Below are 19,298 nucleotides of genomic sequence, written 5' to 3'. Positions count from 1 at the left end.
AGCAAAAGATGAGTATACCTCCTAAATATCATGTTCGAATACTGTCTGTATAACTCGTTATTACCTACCGCACATTTTAATGGACCATTGCGGGCTCCACCTTTCCTTGATCATCGTTGCTTTTTGCATAACTTTCATTCATTTGTTCAAAGGTCACTGAGGAATATACAGGCACCACAGGCAATTGGGAAGGCAAATGGCACATTGGCTTTCATCGTGAAGGACTTGAGCAGAGAAGCACTACAATTTTGTTGAGCTTAGACAAGTCCACATCTGGAAGTTTGTGCACTGTTAGTCTTACCTATAAAAGTATATACCTTCCATTGATGAAGTCCAGTGAAGATTCATTAGCCTGATTCCAGGGTGAGGCACTTCCTCCAACCTCATCTACTGTATCCGCCGTTCCTGGGTCAACTTCTCTGCATTGGCGACACCAAGCACAGGCTCGGCAATCGTTTTGCTGAACACCTTCCCTCAGTCCGCCATAACCTACTGGATATCCCGGTTGCTCAGCACTTTAACACTCCCTCCCATTCCCAATCTGACCTTTCTGTCCTGGTCCTCCTCCATTATCAGTCAGGCCCAACGCAACTTGGAGGAACAGCACATCATATTTTGCTTGTGCAGCTTACACCCCACAGTATGAACATTGACTTCTAACTTCAAGTAACACTTGTTTCCCTTGATCTCCATCCCCTTTGATGTCGCATTCTCACACCTTACGCTTCCATATCTCTGTATCTCCCCCTCCCGACTTTCAGTCTGAAGATGGGTCTCGACCCGAAAAGTCACCCATTCGTTCTCAGTTATTAAGTGCTACATTGAAACACTACGACCCCCACTAGCTCACACCGGCCAACATGTCCCAGCTGCATGCATTTGGTCCATATCCCTCCAAACCTGGCTTATTCATGTACCTGTCTGTTTCTTAAATGTTGGGATAGTCTGTGCCTCAACTACCCCCTCTGGCAGCTTGTTCCATACACCCACCACCCTTTGTGTGAAAAAGGCATTTTGTGTCTATCCAGGGATGATGGGCTTGTTGTAGGAGGTGTGATTGAGTACACTAAGCTTACATAATCTAGAGTGTGGAATAAGAAATCACATCAAAATTTAACACTTAAGGACTTAACACAGGATAGTCTAGAACCAGAGATCGTCAGAACAAGGGGGTGGATTGTTGAACTAAATTAAGGCGCATGTTGCAATCAAAAGAGCTTGAACAATTGGTTGGGAAGAAAGCCAAACTGTAAGAAAGACGACACCTGGAGGTTTGTATTTATTAAATTGCCTTAGCTAAAAGAGGACAGTCTTTCTTGACCCTGCTAAACAAACCTGGTGTATCCTGGATTGTTAAACTACTGTCGATCTGAAAAGAGGTAGAATTGAATTATCTTGCAATTAAGCCAGGATGGAAAGTCATGAATCAAGGTGTATCTTATTGGAAAACCATGTATCAGGGTATTTGTATTTTCACAGCACCAAAGGAAATCGATTCAATATATTAAAAAAAAGGAAAAAAAGAGAACTTGCATCTTTACAGCGCCGTTCTTGACCTTGGGCTCTAAAATGATGCGATATGCCCAGTGAAACCGTGAGAATAGCAATTGTTGCCATGCCGAAAATATGGCAGCCAATTGCAATTAGAACAATTCAATGTGATGATGATTAGATAATATTGTTCCATTCTTGCAGAAATAAATATTGGCTCAAACCTTAGAGAATATTCTTCTGCTCTCTAATTTTTCAGGAAAAGGAAAACAGCACTCAAGTGAAACAAAGGGCCATGAAAGAGACGACATGTGCACGTAACAGTCTTCCTACCAATAATTCGATCTGTATATTTTGGTTCCTTTTTCTCTCCCGTTCCTTGTTCCTATTTAAAAGTAGACCACTGTTACTAGTTCTTAAGTATCACAGCAGAAACATTAACTTGTTCATTCCCTCCACAAATGCACTGGATTGGTGTGTGTTTAGGATAATTCAGTTGTTCATTTTATTTTTGCTTATTATTTTTGCCTGACCCATTGAGTTCCTCCAGCACTTTGTGTTTTGCTCAAGATTCCAGCACTTGAATGGAGTTAGGATCAAAACAGCACAAGATTACATTCATCAATTTTATTTTAATATTAAGCTTGCCCTGATGTTTGCTTTAGACCTGATTTAAGCTATGAATTGCACCAATTCACACTCTTTGTTAACAAAGGGTGAATGTTTTGTGAGCTTTTAAATAAATCCCATTCTTCTCTGCATAAAGATCCAGTTGTCTGTTCAAAATGAATGGAAATGTTTAATGTGATTCTCCTGGCAACAAATTATTGCTTAATCTCGATCCTTTCTGTACATTTTCCTCCATTCTCTGGTACCATGGCTTGATCTTGGTGTTTGCCATCATATCACCGAATGCCTCTAGATCTTCCATTACCCGGAGAACTCCATAGACAGCCTGCGAGGAAGGAAAAGAGAATGGAGACATTATAGAAGACCGACTTAAAGACCCAAGAGATTATTCCCAATGGGATAATTAGACAGTGTGGAGCTCTCATCTCTTCAAAAGAGCAGAATGAAAGATGCCCTGATTAATGCTGAAGATATTTAAAAAATAACTTGATTGGACGGAGGTGAAGAAGGCATTTCCATGGAGACACGAGGAACTGCAGATGCTGGGATTTTGAGCAAAACACCAAGTGCTAGGGGAACTCAGCAGATCATGCAGCACCAGGAGAAGGCATTGCCATTTGAGTCCAGAGTAGAGAAGAGCTTTGTTTTTGTGGGTAGCCATGATGATGAGTGGGAAATCTTTTTAATGAAAGAAAATGTAAGTGATTTAAATCAACTTGATTGCAGGAACAGGACTGTCTGCACAATTTATCCAGGCTGCTTCTGAAGATCCGCCCCCATCTAGGGGAAGACATTTCACTTTTAACTGGTGTCTGCTCCAAACATGTCTTCCCCCATGGGCCCATTTCCTCCTCAGATGCTGCCTGACCCACCAAATCCCTCCAGCATTTTGTGTTTTGCTCAAGATTCCAGCATCTGCAGTTCCCTGTGTGTTCAAGTCTTCTCCCATCTTCATTCATGCACTGTAAACATATCCTTTCACACCTCCTCATGTCCTTAGCCATCTTCATCTTAAAAGAGGAACACCATTTACCTCAATCAGCTACTAGAGAAGCGGGTTCCACTTTCTCACAACCATACGTCTATAGAAGTCTCTGTTAAACTCCCCTGTGGCTTTAATAGTAATACATTTTCTATTTCTGTTCCTCATCTACTTGTAGTAACATCTCAGCATCTAATCTACCAAATTCTCTGTATCATAAAGACTCCCTCTGGTTACTTGTTCAGCCACCTCTTTTCAAGGCCAGCACAGTGGCGCAGTGGAAGAGTTGCTGCCTTACAGCGCCAGAGACCCGGGTTCAATCCTGACCAAGGGTGCTGTTGGTATGGAGTTTGTACATTCTCCCTGTGACCGCGTGGGTTTCCTCCCACACTCCAAAGAAATACAGGTTTGTAGGCTAAACGGCTTGAAAAAAAATAAAAATTGTAAGTTGTCCCTAGTGCGTGTAGGATAGTGCTGGTGTGCAGGGATCGCTGGTCAGCATGGAGTCGGTGGGACAAAGACACATAACCTATTCAAACATTCCTGGAAGTTTTAACTCTTCAGCTGTGGGATCAAGGCACTCAAGTATAATCCAGAATTAATGTTCTCTCACCAAATCAGCGAGATTGGGCACGTTTCCACCCATAAATGGCCTGTGCTTGCCCACAGCAGCCATCCACTGATCAACTGCTTTGTACAGATCCTGCCGTACATCCTCATGAAGATTGTGTCTGAAAACCAGCAAACGTAGAGGTTATGACAAGGCACAGAAAGTCAAAAAGGAAGATTAGAACTTTATTTGAGATTAAACAACCAAAGAATGTGATGCAGCTTCTTCCTTGAGAGTTCAGGTTCCCGAATCCTCTAAATAATCTAATTCACATACCTGGACTTGAGCCTCTTGCTGACAAAAAACATGGCAGCTGCTCCAACATATTTTGCAAAAAATCCTTCAACCACACCAAATTTCCCCTCTCGCACAATGTAGTCGAAAGACTCCAGGGCTTCTCCAGGAGTGCGGTAGACATTGGGTGAAATGAGGTGAACAAGCCAGTCATCCACCCACCTGCGCCATTGTATTTCTTCCCTGGGCAAGATAAAGAACTGATATAAGTTATACGCAACATGTAATACCTTATGCTGAAATCAGTTACCATGGGCCATGGTCCAGATCAAGGGTTCCCAACCTGGGATAAATTTACCCCCAGGGGGTAAATTTGTCGATTCTGGAACTTAAAATAATAATGTTTAAAAACAGTATTTTTAAATTTCCCCTTTGTCAGTTGTTTTCTATTGGTAGAAGTGTAAACTCCAATTTCTGAACAAAACAGGGTGGGGGTAAATTTACTTTCGAAAAGTTGCCAGGGCTATATGGGACAAAAAAGTTGTGAACCTCTGGTCTAGATGTACAGGGGCATCTGTAGGCTGGAAAGGGGGCAAGCAACGGCGGGGGGGGGGGGGGGGGGGGGGGGGGGGGGGGGGGGGTGGGAAGAAGTTCACATTGACCAATCTCCCCTCAAATACTTCTGAATGGTATGGGGAAGTGAAGTGTGCATTTGATAAGTCCTAAAATACAGTCAAAAACAAATTCTTGCACATAGATTGGTCTTTCCCTTCGCAAGGCCATAGCACCACCATCAAATCACGCCCAGACTAACTGAGAAGTACAGAGACTCTGCCGTATTGAACCTGGCCCAAATGGTGGTGCGATGTGGCTCAGTGGCACAGTGGGAACTTTTTGTACACAAACTGTAGCATTTCAAAACAAAATGGACTGAGTATTTCGTAATACGTTGGTGGTGGAAAGAGTGAACACACTGGATGACACAGACATCTGTCCTTGTTAGAACAAATGATATACATGAAATATAAAAATTAAATGATAGATATTATTGATGCTTCAGTTCAACATACTTTCTAATCTCCTTATTGGGATAGAATTGCTGCTCATCCTGATCCTCCAGCATCACCCAATACTTGTTGCTGTATTCAGTGATCTCCTTCCCCTTCTCATTTTTTGATTTCAGCTCTGGGTAAAATGATATCACCTGATGTAGGTTTCTGTCCCTGAAATAGAATGAGAAAACAGTACGTTTTAAGTTGCATCGTAAATACACGTCAAGAGTTTGCAAGCAACAACATGTTTTAAGTTTAGGTTTATTATTGTCACATGTACCGAGTGAAAAGCTTTATTTTGCATGTTATCCACAGATACTACACATAAATACAATTGTCAAAAATCAAGGTAGAGCAAAGGGGAAGATGCAGAGTGCAGAATATAGTTCTAACATTGTAGTGCATCAGTCCCATGAACAAAACCCAATGTGCGCAACAAATTGGACAGTACACTAGTCTATGGAAGTACCATTCAGAAGCCTGATAACGGAGGGGAAGAAGCTGTTCCTGAGGCTGGTAGTGTGCACTTTCAAATTTGTAAAGGTGCTGTTGCAGAGATGGCCGCAGCTTCATGCTCCAAGGCATTCATATCACCAACTACCTAACCTGGTCCTTTCACATTGAAGTGGTGATCAAGAAAGTGCAGTAATGTATTTACTTTCTTAGACCAATGAGTTAGCATGTCTACGAGGACTCTCTCAAACCTATACAGGTATAAACTATACAGACAAACTATTCTGATATGATGCATCTCAGCTTGGTGTGGCAACTGCTCTGCTCTTGACCGTGTGAAACTGGCAGATAGTGGTGAATGTAACCCAGTCCATCAAGGTCTTGTCAATTCCTCCCATCCAATCCATCTTCACGGTGGGTTACATTAGAAATGCTGGAAGCATCATCAAGGACGTCTGCCACCTGGCCATTCACTTTTCTCCCTTCTACCTTCTGGGAGCCTGAACATGGTGGGTACATCAAAATGAGCTACCAGAGGAAGTAATTGAGGCACGTTCAATAACAGCACTTAAAAGACATTGGGACAGGTACAATGATCAGATTCAGATCAGATTCAATTTTAATTGTCATTGTCAGTGTACAGTACAGAGACACTGATAGGAACGTTTTAGAGGGATATGGACAAATGCGGGCAAATGAGACGGGCTCAGATGAGGCATTTTGGTCAGCATGGACAAGTTGGGCCAAATGACCTGTTTCTGTGCTGTATGAATCTATAACCTACTTCCAGGAGATGCTGCCATGTACTCTTAACTCTACCCCCATTTGATTATTCTGTTATTGCCTTTGGTCCTAGACTTTCCCACTAGTGGAAACATCCTCTCCACATCCACCCTGTCCAGGTCTTTCACTATTTGATAAGATCTAACATTTTAAAACAAAGACAATAGTAGCACAATACTGACTACCATATACAAATATTAGTGAATGGCTCCAGATGACTTTCTAGGTGAACCAACTATACAAATTTAAATGTTCATCTTTGTGATTGAACATTTTCAATTTTATTAATATTTCTAAATTTATCATGAAAATATTTAAAGCCAATATCATTTTACTGCCTCAAAACTCTTAACAACTGGAACATGGGAAGAGAAAGTGATGGTTTCAAATAAATCAACTTTGATTCATTGGTGTTCAAATAAAACATCAAAAGAAAACTAAATGTAAAGGACGAAAATAAAGAAAGCAAAACTAATAACCAGGGTCAGAAAAGTGTTTTGAGGGCAAAAGATTGAAACTGAGTAGGAGTGTAAACTTCACAAAGCCAAGAAACTTGGAAATAAAAAGTAATATGATTGACAGTGGCCACTTTTAGTTTACCTGGACACTAAATATGTTTTTATAGCACTGATGATAACCGAGGAATCGTTGATTTGCTGAAAATGAAAGAAATAACAATTGGTTACAAACTGTTTATTGCTTACAACTGCCAATTAACCAACTCTACACTCTAATGCCATAAACTACATTCATTTACTTGTTAGATTTCATTTTAAAAGAGTCTGAAACCTACATTAAACATGTTATGAAACTTGTAGAGAGAGAATAAAGAAAAGGGGTAGGGTGAAGAAAGAGTGGAAAAGAGAATCTCAGACATGAAAAAGAAAAAGAGAAACAAAGATGTGGGAAAGGAAAAGGATTTATGCAATCTCATACCAGGACCAACGCCAACGGAAATGTTGACTCTCTCGTTCCCTCCCCATGGTCTTTGTCTATTATGTCTCTTGCATTTTCTATTTATGTTTCTTAGATATTACAAATTGCTTTGTACCCTATTAATTACCTTTTAAAGTTAAAACCCACATTGGCAAGATACATTTCTACATTGTGATAAATTCTGTTGATTGATAACCCGGATTGTTTCTCCACAGATGCTGCCCAACCTTCAGATATTGAGACCATTTTCAGTTTCTATTTCAGATTTTAATATTCTTCAGTAGTTAATGACACTGACCATTATTACTTATCGTAAAGATCTTGCATCAACTCCCACATCCCAATCCAGAAAACTGCACCCCCACATACAACTTTTTTTAAATGCTCAGTATTTTGTATTTATGTTCATTTAACACACAGATATGTGCCAACTCACCACTTTTTCTCCATTCTCCCCAATCAAAATTGGAACCTTTCGGTAACTGGAAAATTTGATCTCTTTCCGTAAGATCGGGTTGACTTCCACAATTTCGTAGGGCAGTGAGTGGAAATCTAGGAACGCACGGACTTTACTGCAGAATGGACAGGTCTTATACTGATACAAAGTTAGAGACAGACCAGCCCTGGAGTCCTGCAACAAAACATAGATACAGGGAGTGAATGTTTTTTGGAAAAACATGCTACGACCTGCCCCCTCTACCCAACACCTCTTCAATTGTGCAGCTGCCAGAACTGCTGCCTCACTGCGCCAGAGACCCGGGTTCCATCCTGACATCAGGCGCTGTGCAGAATTTGTATGTTCTCCCTGTGATCATGTGGGCTTCCTCATAGTGCTCTGGTTTTTTCCTACATCCCAAGGATGTGCAGGTTTATAGGTTAATTGGCCTCTGTAAATTACTCCTGGTGTGTAGGGAGAGAGTGCAACAGCAGAATAGCACAGAACTAGTGTGAACGTATGATTGATGGTTGGCATGGACTTGGTGGGCCGAAGGGTCAATTTCCATGCTGTATCTTTAACTGATGTTTTGTCAGGGTCTGAAGAAGGGTCTACACCCAAAAAGTAGCCTATCCATGTTCTCCAGCGATGCTGCCTGACCCGCTGAGTTACTTTGTGTTGTTTTTAACCTTAGGGACAGATCCAGAGTCTGGTACATTGACAAACATGTAAAATACAGGTTGACAAGTTGTGGAACACCTAGCAGGGGTTATGGCTTCTGTCAGTAGAAATGTCAATACAGAAATATCTTGTACACCAAAAGTTACAGAATCAAAGGTGGCAAAAGGAGTTGGGCAACAGATAAACCATTATCTATTGGAAAGGTGCAGCACGTGCAAAAGGCAGAATTACATAATCCTGTTCCTGTGTTCCGTAGGAATGAAAGCAAACAATTTTGCAATAATAAATTTCAGAACTCAAAAAAGTTATACAGCACTTTTTCCAGATCTTGAAAATATCAAGTTACTTGGAAGTGTCTGCTACACTGACAAAACAAGTAAATATTGTGCCCTGTTCGTACAATAATTTGTTGTTTTATATAATACTGATAATGATGTGAATTTAAAACCATTGCTTTCATCAGAAGGTTGCAATATGGGATCTTGATTGAACTTTAACATTTAAGTGGAAAAAATGAAAATGTTTGAAACCAATAACCATTTTTCACGTGGATAAATAAAATTTGCAAACATTGTGACTTCATGATATCCAAAATTCATTAGAGCTAATGAAACACATTTTTGAATTATAGAAATTGGCAATGTAGGATACACAAGTCAATGTGATAATTACCAGATCTTTTTATAATGTTGAATGAGAGATGAATATTCTATAAGTCCTGCACTAAGCTGCCCAACAAAGGGAATTGAATGATGACACCCCTCTGGACTTCAACATATGTTAAATTAATTGGTTTGAACTCAAGTTCCCCCACCAAAAAAAAAATTCAGAATTACTCATATTTTCATAAAAACGGCACAATTTCATAGCACTGCTTCCTACATTTTTCAAACTAAAAAAGTTTAAAATTCTTTCAAGTATATTTGTCACAACAAAATAGCTCAATTTAACTGGACGGTGTTCTGATCTGAATTGTATTTAGGCTGCATCTGTGAAAACTAATACATTCCAAGCGTTGAAACCCCAATAGGCTACAATTACTGATATCATAACATTGAATAGTACTGCACTTAAAACATTGGCCCACAATGTCCGTGCCAAACAAGATGCCAAGTTAAACTAATCTCATCTGCTTGCACCTGATCCATCCCTCCATATCCATGTTACTATCTAAAATCCTCTTCAACGCCACAAGCAGAGCTATAAGATCTTTGAACGCCACTATCATGTCTGCCTCCACCCCAGGGAGTGTATTGCAGGCTCTTATCGTAGCTCTCAGTTTCATAATATTTTAAATAAAATGATCTGCCTCCTCTTAATAACAAGTATTTCGTTTCCACGACACTGTGGAATATGGAATTCCAGATGATCACCACCCTTCGTGGGAATAAATTCCGACCCACCTTAGTTTTAAATACATCTAGTTTGATCCAGTGCACAAGAGTTAACCATGATTTTACTTTCCTGCTGCTTAGTTTCTCCAGCGTTTACCTTTGTATGTTGCTGCTGGGCTTGATGCTGCCGTGCATAATGCCTGACTGTCTGATACAGACCCAGGGTGCCACCCAGCACAAACGCAAAGCCCAGCGCTGTGTTGCCAGCTATCAATCTCTCCGTTAGCTTCTTCTGCAAACCCTCGCCGTGACCATACAACCGACAGCCCGACTGCAGCGCCGGGAACTGCCATTTCCCGACCTTCCTGCAAGCTGCAAGACGGCTGCAATGCAACCCTGCACCAACACAGGAGGCTGCCATCTTTACGTCGCGGAAAGAGGTTCAGTCCTGGTATTTTTAAAGGCGCATTGCATTGCTCCAATGCCGTTTTTTGTTCTCCTTTCAGGTGCCTTCTTGGCATTTCAACTGTACAACAGAGTTCCTCGTCGATTGAGTTCCTGACCTATTACAGTGCTGATAAAATAATTTTGCTTGTGAAACGTAAAATGTAAGCTGACTCCAATCACTGCTCAAATCAAAAATCCAATAATCACGACCACATTTAGTCCTTTTAACCTTACCATGAGAATTGCCTCGGTGTCACCAGCCCCAAAACATAACAAGTGTGCCATTCTTTATAATAAGAGCACAACAATATATATGTTTTAATTTAACAAACAAAAATAAATAAAAACCTTTGAAAAACGAGATACCTCGATATTTTAATAGATAATCACTAGCTCTAATATCGCAAAGGCAAACAGTCTAATCAATTGACTCAGCCAGACCGACAACGGATTTTTTTTAATTGGCCTCTGTCTCTGGAGGGGATAAGCATTGGATTCCAACTCACAACCATCAAATCCCCTTCGCCTGTATCTACCTATCACTTGCTAGACTTTGTCCCACTACCTCTTTTCCAGCTTTCTCCCCCCTCCGACATTCAGTCAGAAGAGGGGTCCCAACCTAAACAACGTTTGTTCATTCCTCCCATAAATGTTGCCTGATGGGACTAGCATAGATCCTAGTCAGTATGAACAAGTTGGGCCAAATGGCCTATTTCCATACAGTATAACTCTATGACCTGCAGTGTTACTCCAGCACTGTGTATTTTGCTCAAGAATCCTACATTTGCACTTCCTTGTGTTTCCATCTAAATATGATAGTTTGTGAATCTGTATTTTCTGAAATATTTTAATTGGTTAAGAGTTGAAAATGTAAGGCAGAACTGGCATTTTTAGGGAAAAAAACCCCAAAGTGCTGTAGTAACTCAGTGGGTCAGGCAACATCTCTGGAGAACATGGAAAAGTGACTTTTTGAGTCCCACCCTTCTTCGCTCCTTGTGGTTTTACTGACATTTTTGGACCAACGTTCACAACTTGAAATTCCTGTGTGCATTTCAAGAACACCATAAAATAGCTGCCAGAATGGTCCCCTCGCCCCCTCAAGCCTGCCCACCATTCAATACAAACATGGCTGATCTGCCGAAGGTCTCATCTTTTCTTTTGCATCAATTCCCCAAAGCTCTCAGTTCTCTAATCTTTCAAAAATAATGAGCTACCTCCTCCTTAAATACCTCCAATTATCCCGCTTCCATAATCCTCTGGAGGAGATGCATTTCATTGTCTCTAATGCATTTCGTTGTCTCTGTACTGTACACTGACAATGACAATTAAAATTGAATCTGAATCTGAGAGAATTCCAAAGATTCACCATTCTCTGTGGGAAGAACTTCCTGCACTCTTCAGTTTTAAATGCCAACCATATTTCTTATGAATTCGTCCCCTCATTTGAGACTCTCACTCTCCAGGTCAGGCCTCCGTGAATCTTGAATAAGCTCACCCTTCATTCTTCTAAACGCCAAAGAATAGAAGTCCAACTTCTTTAGTTGTTTGTGACAAGAAAATCCTTCCATTAATTAACCTTGACAATCACTTGTGATATAATTTCTTAAATAAGGAGTCTAAATAATATATAGTACTCCAGACAACCTCTCCAGACATCCTCGTACAACCTGTACAATTTTAACCTTTTTTATTGTTAAACTTCAAATTCCCTTACAAAAAAAAAATGCTATTTGCTTTCCTACCATGCTGTACCCACCTGCTGTTTTTTTTCTGATTCAGGTAAGGGATCCCTCTATACCGCACTTATTTACAATCGCACTTTCTTTTTAGATAATAATCCGGCTTATGATATTTTTTACACAATTGCATTACTTCTTCTTTTCCCCTCATTTAGTTTCCACTTCCTTCACTCAAATCATCTGTAGACTTTTGCAGAGTCAAACATCGTCAGCACAACATGCCCATCCCAATTATTTTTGTATCTTCGGCAAAATTGACCCTGTCCCGTCCTCCGAGTCGGTCCTATAAAAAGGGAATAATTGAAATAAAAACTGATCCTTGGGGTACTCCTCCATTTGCATCTTTTCAGTCCAAGAAAGACGAATTTTGTGAAAACGGATCCATATTAACACATATCCCCCAATACTGTGTGCCCTACTTTCACTGAAAGACATTCAATGTGGAAATGGCATTATCAGTGTGCACTACTACATTTGAAAATGTGGGATTGAAAATTATGTGACCTCAGATCTGACTAAATGAATTATCTGCAACTCAACACTGAGTATGTACTGTCAGAGGTGGTCTCTTCAGCATCAATCCTGCCCCCCTAACTCTCCTCTCAGATCTAAACCCACACCATGTTGATACACAGCACGTGAATTCTTCAAAAATCTGATATACTTATTTATTAACAAACATGCGTTTCATTCTTCAATCAGTATTATGTTGTTTCTGGCCTCTTACATTATAGCTATGATAACGTTTTTTTTGGTTACAACGTTTCTCAGGGGTTCTTGGATGAGCTTTTCTTACTTTAACAAATGTCGTGGCCTGAAGTTAATGACTTTCTATCCTTTTCCTCCAGGGTTTTTAAGCGAACCCTTTCAACCAAGAGCAAACTGCTGACATTGCAACAAGATCGTCCTCGCAGCCGACTGTCTGCCTCGCTGCCGGAATCTATGATAATCCTCCGAATTATGTTCTTTTTTTGTACTTGAAATGATTTAGGAACAAAAATAATGGACGATTAATTAAGGGAGCGTTTCTCAGGCGGGTTAGGGACACCCCGCGTTAGGGCCCCTTGCAGCCGGTTGTTACATTGAGGTCAGAGGTGAAGCTCCAGTTGCTACAATCCCCGGGGAAGAGGATTTTGTTGCAATGTCGGGACCGAATGGAGAGCCGGCTGTTAATGTGGAGCATGAAGAGGACGATGTACCCGCTGAAGGTAAAAGCCAGTGGACGGAAACTCAAAACACAAAGTGCTGGAGGGACTCAACGGGTCAGGCAGCGTCCGTTGAAGGAATGGACAGGCAACGACGCCTTTTACTTTAGTGAGCCGCTGAGTTACTCCAGCATTTCGTGTTTTACTTCTTCAGATTGATCACGAGACAAGCCAAGAATGTTTTATTGTCACATGTCCTAGCTAGAACAATGACATTCTTACTTGCAGCAGCATAACAGAATATGTAAACAGTACTCTGTAAACGATATAATAAACGACAAAAACAAGTTCAGTGTGTGTATATATGTGTGATAGACACAAAATGCCGGAGTAACTCAGCGGGACAGGCAGCATCTCTGGAGAGAAGGAATGGGTGATGTTTCGGGTCGAGACCCTTCTTCAGACTTGACGTCAGGTGAGTGGGCGGGACAGATTAAATGTAGTCGGAGACAGGAAGACTGGTGGGAGAACTGGGAAACGGGAGGGGATGGAGAGAGAGGGAAAGCCAGGGCTATTTGAAGTTAGAGAAGTAAATGTTCATAACGCTGGGGTGTAAACTACCCAAGCGAAATATGAGATGCTATTCCTCCAGTTTACACTGGGCCTCACTCTGACAACGGAGGAGGCCCAGGACAGAAAGGTCATTTTGGGATGGGAGGGGGTGTTAAAGTGCTGAGCAACCGGGATATCAGGAAGTTTAAGGCAGACTGAGTGGAGGTGTTCAGTGAAACGATCGCCGAGCCTGCGCTTGGTCTCACCGATGTAGAGAAGTTGACACCAGGAACAGCAGATACAGTAGATTGGAGAAGGTGCAAGTGAACCTCTGCCTCACCTGAAAAGACTTGGTGTCCTTGGATGTAGTCGAGGGGGGGAGGTAAAGGGCCAGGTGTTGCATCTCCTGCGGCTCCAGGGGAAAGTACCAAGGGAAGGGTGGTGGTTTGGGTGGGAAGGGACGAGTTGACCAAGGAGTTGCGGAGGGAATGGGCTCTGCGGAAAGCAGAAAGGGGGTGCAGATGGGAGGATGTTGCCAGTAGTGGGATCCCGTTGGAGGCGGCAAAAGGACACAATATGCTGGAGTAACTCAGGTCAGGCAGCATCTTTGGAGAATATCGATAGATGATGTTTCGGGTAGAGGCCCTTCATCATACTGATTTTAGGAGGGGGCTGGATGGATGTTTGTAAGTTAATTATCTAAAATTGGAGAATGTAATGTTCATACCGTCAGGTCTACAGCGATTTAAACTTTAGGGATACAGCACGGTAACAGGCCCTTTGGCCCACTGAATCCATGCTGACCAGCGATCACCTCGTACCCTCACCTACACACTAGGGACAATTTTACAACTCACCAAAGTCAATTAACCTACAAATCTGGACATCCAAGATATCCTCATTCTTTAGGGAACAGGGATTCCCCATTCCCATCATAGATGAGACCCTCACTCGCGTCTCCTCGGTACCCTGCAGTTCTGCCTTTGCTCCCCTTCATTCTAATCCTTACCTTTCACCCCATCAGTTGTTGCACACAACACATAATCCTCCGAAATTTTCGCCACCTCCAACGGGATCCCAACGGTAGTCACATCTTCCCATCTCCACCCCTTTCCGCCTTTCCCTCTGCAACTCCCTGGTTAACTCATCCCTTCCCACCCAGGCCATCTCCTCCCCAGGTACCTTCCCCTGCAACCGCAGAAGATGCAACACCTGTCCCTATACTTCCGCCCTCGAGTCTGTCCAGGGACCCCGAGAGTCCTTTCAGGTTAGGCAGAGGTTCACATGCACCTCCTCCAACCTCATCTACTGTATCCGTTTATCAAGATGTGGACTCTTAGACATCGGCAAGACCAAGCGTAGACTAGGCGAGCGTATCACTTAACACCTTCGCTCAGTCCGCTTGAACCTACCAGATCTCCCAGTTGCTAAACACTTTAATTCCCTTTCCCATTCCCACACAGACCTTTCTGTCCTAGAACTCCTCCATTGTCAGAGTGAGGCTAAACGCAAATTGGAGGACCAGCATCTCATATTCCGCTTGGGCAACTTACAGTGGATAGTATGAATTGTGATTTCTCTAACTTCAGGTAGCCCCAGCATTCCCTCTCCCTCCCCCACTAGCTTCTCGTTTTCACCCAAGATTCAGATTCAGATTCAGATTCAGATTCAACAGCTAACAATGGCTTGTTTCCTTTATCATTGGTACTTTTTTTGCATATCTTTCATTCATTGTTCTTTTATCTATCATTGTCTATATCTCTCCTGTCCCTTATCTCTAATCAGTCTGAAGGGTCTCGACTCGAAACGTCACTCATTCCTTCTCTCCAGAAATGCTGCCTGCCCCGCTGAGTTACTTCAGCTTTTTGTCTATCTTCGGTTTACACCAGCATCTGCTGTTCCTTCCTACAAATCTGTACGTCTTTGGAATGTGAGAGGAAACTGAAGCACCTGGGGAAAACTCACACGGTTACCAGAACATACAAACTCCATATAGACGGCACCCGTGGTCAGGATTGAACTCGGGTCCCTGGCGCTGTAAGGCAGCAACTCTACCATTGTGTCACTGCGCCGTGCAAGATGTCACCATGTCTTCATTTGGTCTCGCCGATGTAAAGGCCACATTGAGAACACCAACTGCAGGAGATAAGATTAAAGGAGTTGCACATGAATATCCATTTCACCTGGAAGGACTGCTGGGGTCCCTGGATGGATGTGAGGAAGGAGGTACAAGGATAGGTGTTGCATCTACTGCAGTTGCAGGGGAAAGTACCAGGGGAGGGGGCAGTTTGGGTGGGAAGGTATGAGTGAACCAAGGAGTTTCGGAGGAAGCGGTCTTTGTGGAAGGCAGAAAGGGGTGGTGATAGGAGGATGTGACTAGTGGTGAGATCACATAGCAGGTGGCAGAAATGCAGAGAATGAGGTGTTGGATGCGGTGGGCATGATGGGGTAGAATGTAAGTTTCAGTGAAACCCTCCTTGCACGATCTGGGCAGAGTGGGCATGAGTGCAGAACAACAGGATACAGGTGAGGGATCCATCTATGCAAGAGGGGGTAGGGTTGCAAAGAGACCATGTTTATAAAGATCTTGGATGTCCTTGAATGGAAAGTTTCATCTTGTGAGCAGATGCAGAGGAGACAGAGAAATCGAGAGTAGAGGATAGCGTCTTTGCAAGAGGCAGGGTGGGAGGTGGTTTACTTCCGATAACTAGTTGATGAGTTTGTAATAGATGTTACGTGATACTCTCTCCTCTGTGATGGAGAGAGATCTAGAAAGAATAGTCCAAGTGAGTTTGATGGCAAGTTGTAAAGTTAATGAAATCAACATGTTCTGCACGAGTGCAGGAGGCAACCCCAATGCAGTCGACGCAGCAGAGAGTTGATGGATGGTACCAGAGTACGTTTGCAATAAGAACTGTTCCAAACAGGCATGTCTTCCCTCTACAGTGGATGTAATTTCTCATATTATTGAAAATGCGTGTATTCTTTCAGGTGTTTTAATCGGTCGTCCCCCAGCGAGTATCCCAAGAAAACACTTCATTGCAATCGTCCCCCAGTCATGTGAAAACCCTTATTACCTGTATTTGCAAATCTTATATTATAATGGACCGCCAAAAGTAATTAATTGTCTGCAAATGTGACTCAATGTTGTACTTTTGTTATTTCTGTTGTGTCTAATTCAGTCTGTAATTAGAGATGTATTCCTCACCTCTGTCCATCTTTGGCAGAATATGATACACTCAACTTGATGCTTGATCAGATTGACTCTTGCTTGGACAACCTTGAGGAGAAGAACGATGTACTAAATGCTAAATTTCAAGAACTGTTGGAGTCAAATCGCCAAGCAAGGATGGAATTTAGGCAGCAACAAATTGATGCAACAGTCCTTTCAATAGAATCCAAGAACCAGAAGGCTTGACACAGATCATTTTTCTATTAAGTTGTAATAACTCTGTTGATTGTAACTATTGCACAACTTTCCTGTGATGCTCGTTAACGATCTTCATCAGTCTTGCTCCAATGATATCTTTTGACAATGTAGCATCCTTTTTCTTAAGGGTCCCGACTCAAAACATCACCTGTGTCCTTCAGTGATGCTGCCTGACCTGCTGAGTTACTCCAGCGCTTAGTTGTTTTTTGGAAACCAACACCTGCAGTTCCTTATTTCTCCATCATTTTTTCTTGCCTGTTTTAATTGTGTAATTCCCCATTCATCTCTTCAGGGAACCAGTACTGCATCTTCTAATCATAACTTTTGCTGGATAAGAATACATTTATATTTCAAATGGAACACCTTGATGTTAGTTTTTTTATGCAACAGTGTACTTGGAGAGGACTGAAAGGCTACTACAGTTTTTTGTAAGCTTGCCCAGTTAATCTTCAAAGGAAACAAATCCCACAATCATTTTCATAATTTTGAATTCATGTTTTTCAAGACAATCCAATTTCCCCTTTAATTTACTGATGTTAGCCTTCTGCCAACTCCGTCGATTCGCCAGATTCTGCATTCACTCTAAAATGTCTAATCTTCCTTCTGATAAATCAAGAGTGGCACCCTTATTATGCTAATAATTTGTTTTATCTTTTAATTTCTTGATTATTTTCAAAGATAATTTGAAAGTTCTCTAACTCAAACATTCCCAGCTTCCACACTTCTCCCCCTCGTCTGCGTGTTTGCTGCCAGAAACAAATGTATTTGTTTTTTATTGTTTTTTTCAGTGCATCTGTTACTTAGGAATGGCTAGTATAGAGCTCTGTGCTTTTTTTGAAAATTAAATGGTTCTGTAATCCAGTTAAAGCCATACCATTCCACTGGCCGTCTTGTACGACACGGATGATGAAGGAAAATTAAAAGAACATCTTGCAAGGCTCTGCTTCAATTATTTAAATGGCATAAGCTGCTGATTTAAAACGCTAAAATCTTTTACACTGGCTCCAGAATTAGTTGAATGGAAATAAAATGTTATTAACTGCTTTGAAAGTTACATTTATCACAAAAATCAATAATTTAGTACTAACCGCATCAATAGTAATGAGTATTCAGTGTTTTTTCAGTTTCACTGAAGTGCAAGATTTCAAAATTAGGCGGGGAACAATCCAGGCAATTGGGTATGTTAGTTGGTACCCAAGTAATGGCAAAACATTTGTATAAAGTTTGGAAATGATTCCTACAGTAACCTGAAAATATAGGTATTGTATATCTAACATGCAGAATGACTGGGAACGATGAATGACCACTTCTCTAAATTAAGCAAGACACTTTATATAACATGTACATTCATTCTAAGTGTTATTTCACTGGTGTTTCCTGAGCAGGCTATTCAAATAAATACCATTGTGAGATTTGCAGATTACCAATCAGAAGAGATTGTTAAAAAATAACTTTGGCCACAGATGCCAATTTTAGCCTCTCACAAATATTCTCTTCTCTTGGAACCCAGGCAAGATGATTTTTAATTTTTGAGAAAATGATGTTAACAATATAATATTCTTTTTAATTAATTTAATTTTGCATTCAATTCTATTAAACAACTGCTTCACCGATGCTGAGCACACGGGGAGAATATTTAGGTGATGGGCGTGGAGCTAGAGCAACATGTCAGCACCTGATTGTAACTGTAAACTAAAAGAATATCTACCTTTTGGAGGATGGGAAATAAATTTGAAAGAAACTAGTCAAATGGCATAGGTTAAAAAGGACTAAGTGTTTGAAGTCTCCCCAAATTGGAAAAGGCACAATTTCCCTCTGTATTAAAACTGCTTTGAAATGAATTGAGTTTGAATCTGCAATAAACGAATTTGTTCTGAATTTCTTTATATTAATAATATCCATCTATTTGGGCATTTAGGAAATATGTATATTGGTGTGAATGGCTGTTCTAGTCATTGATATGACTTTATGACCGACAGATTTCCTTTACATAAATGCATGGCTAAAAGCAAACAAGGTTATTTTTCCCTCATTAATCCCAAAAATTCCATTTATAGCCATTTAATTTTGGACCATTATGCTCCTTTACTTATTTTTTAATACTTTAAAGAGGACCAACTTCCTTCGCCAGGAGAAAAAAAAAGGCTAATGACACAATATTGAATGCGCGATTGTACTTTAGTGTTTTCCTAGCATTCTGTTCAGAAAACAAAAGTTCCTGGTTCTTAATCAGAGGAGATTATGAAAGAAACCCTGGCCATAGTTATGCAAAAATTAGCTCCCTTTGAATCTGGATGAGGTGATTATATTTTGTGTAAGTGACCATTTGCTCAGACATCAAAACAATGTATATAATTCTAATA

General features: G+C 41.2%; 2 protein-coding genes across 2 annotated transcripts; one reads left to right on the top strand and one right to left on the bottom strand.

The window, feature by feature from the left end:
- Positions 1-2,103: 2,103 nt before the first annotated feature.
- On the bottom strand, positions 2,104-10,071 carry ptgesl (prostaglandin E synthase 2-like). The gene is made up of 7 exons (XM_055660209.1): positions 9,780-10,071; positions 7,608-7,802; positions 6,836-6,891; positions 5,018-5,170; positions 3,990-4,190; positions 3,717-3,834; positions 2,104-2,446 (listed from the first exon to the last, which is right to left on the bottom strand). The coding sequence occupies exons 1-7, from the start codon at positions 10,041-10,043 to the stop codon at positions 2,291-2,293; spliced, it is 1,143 nt and encodes a 380-aa protein (XP_055516184.1). The 5' UTR covers positions 10,044-10,071; the 3' UTR covers positions 2,104-2,290.
- A 2,652-nt stretch (positions 10,072-12,723) lies between these two features.
- bbln (bublin coiled coil protein) lies at positions 12,724-17,873 on the top strand. Its single transcript, XM_055660211.1, has 2 exons — positions 12,724-13,016; positions 16,733-17,873. Exons 1-2 carry the CDS (start codon positions 12,950-12,952, stop codon positions 16,921-16,923), a joined length of 258 nt encoding a protein of 85 aa, XP_055516186.1. The 5' UTR covers positions 12,724-12,949; the 3' UTR covers positions 16,924-17,873.
- Positions 17,874-19,298: the final 1,425 nt, after the last annotated feature.

The sequence above is a fragment of the Leucoraja erinacea genome, chromosome 31 (genome assembly GCF_028641065.1).
Source record: "Leucoraja erinacea ecotype New England chromosome 31, Leri_hhj_1, whole genome shotgun sequence".
Lineage (NCBI taxonomy): Eukaryota > Metazoa > Chordata > Chondrichthyes > Rajiformes > Rajidae > Leucoraja > Leucoraja erinaceus.
This window is presented reverse-complemented; position numbering and strand designations above follow the sequence as displayed.

Coding starts and splice junctions, on each gene's coding strand:
- ptgesl (XM_055660209.1), bottom strand. CDS start 10,043: ATGGCAGCCTCCTGTGTTGGTGCAGGGTTGCATTGCAGCCGTCTTGCA. Junction 6,892..7,607: donor GGGAGAATGGAGAAAAAGTG/GTGAGTTGGCAC, acceptor TTTCATTTTCAG/CAAATCAACGATTCCTCGGT. Junction 4,191..5,017: donor CCCAATAAGGAGATTAGAAA/GTATGTTGAACT, acceptor TATCTTGCCCAG/GGAAGAAATACAATGGCGCA.
- bbln (XM_055660211.1), top strand. CDS start 12,950: ATGTCGGGACCGAATGGAGAGCCGGCTGTTAATGTGGAGCATGAAGAG. Junction 13,017..16,732: donor GGACGATGTACCCGCTGAAG/GTAAAAGCCAGT, acceptor CATCTTTGGCAG/AATATGATACACTCAACTTG.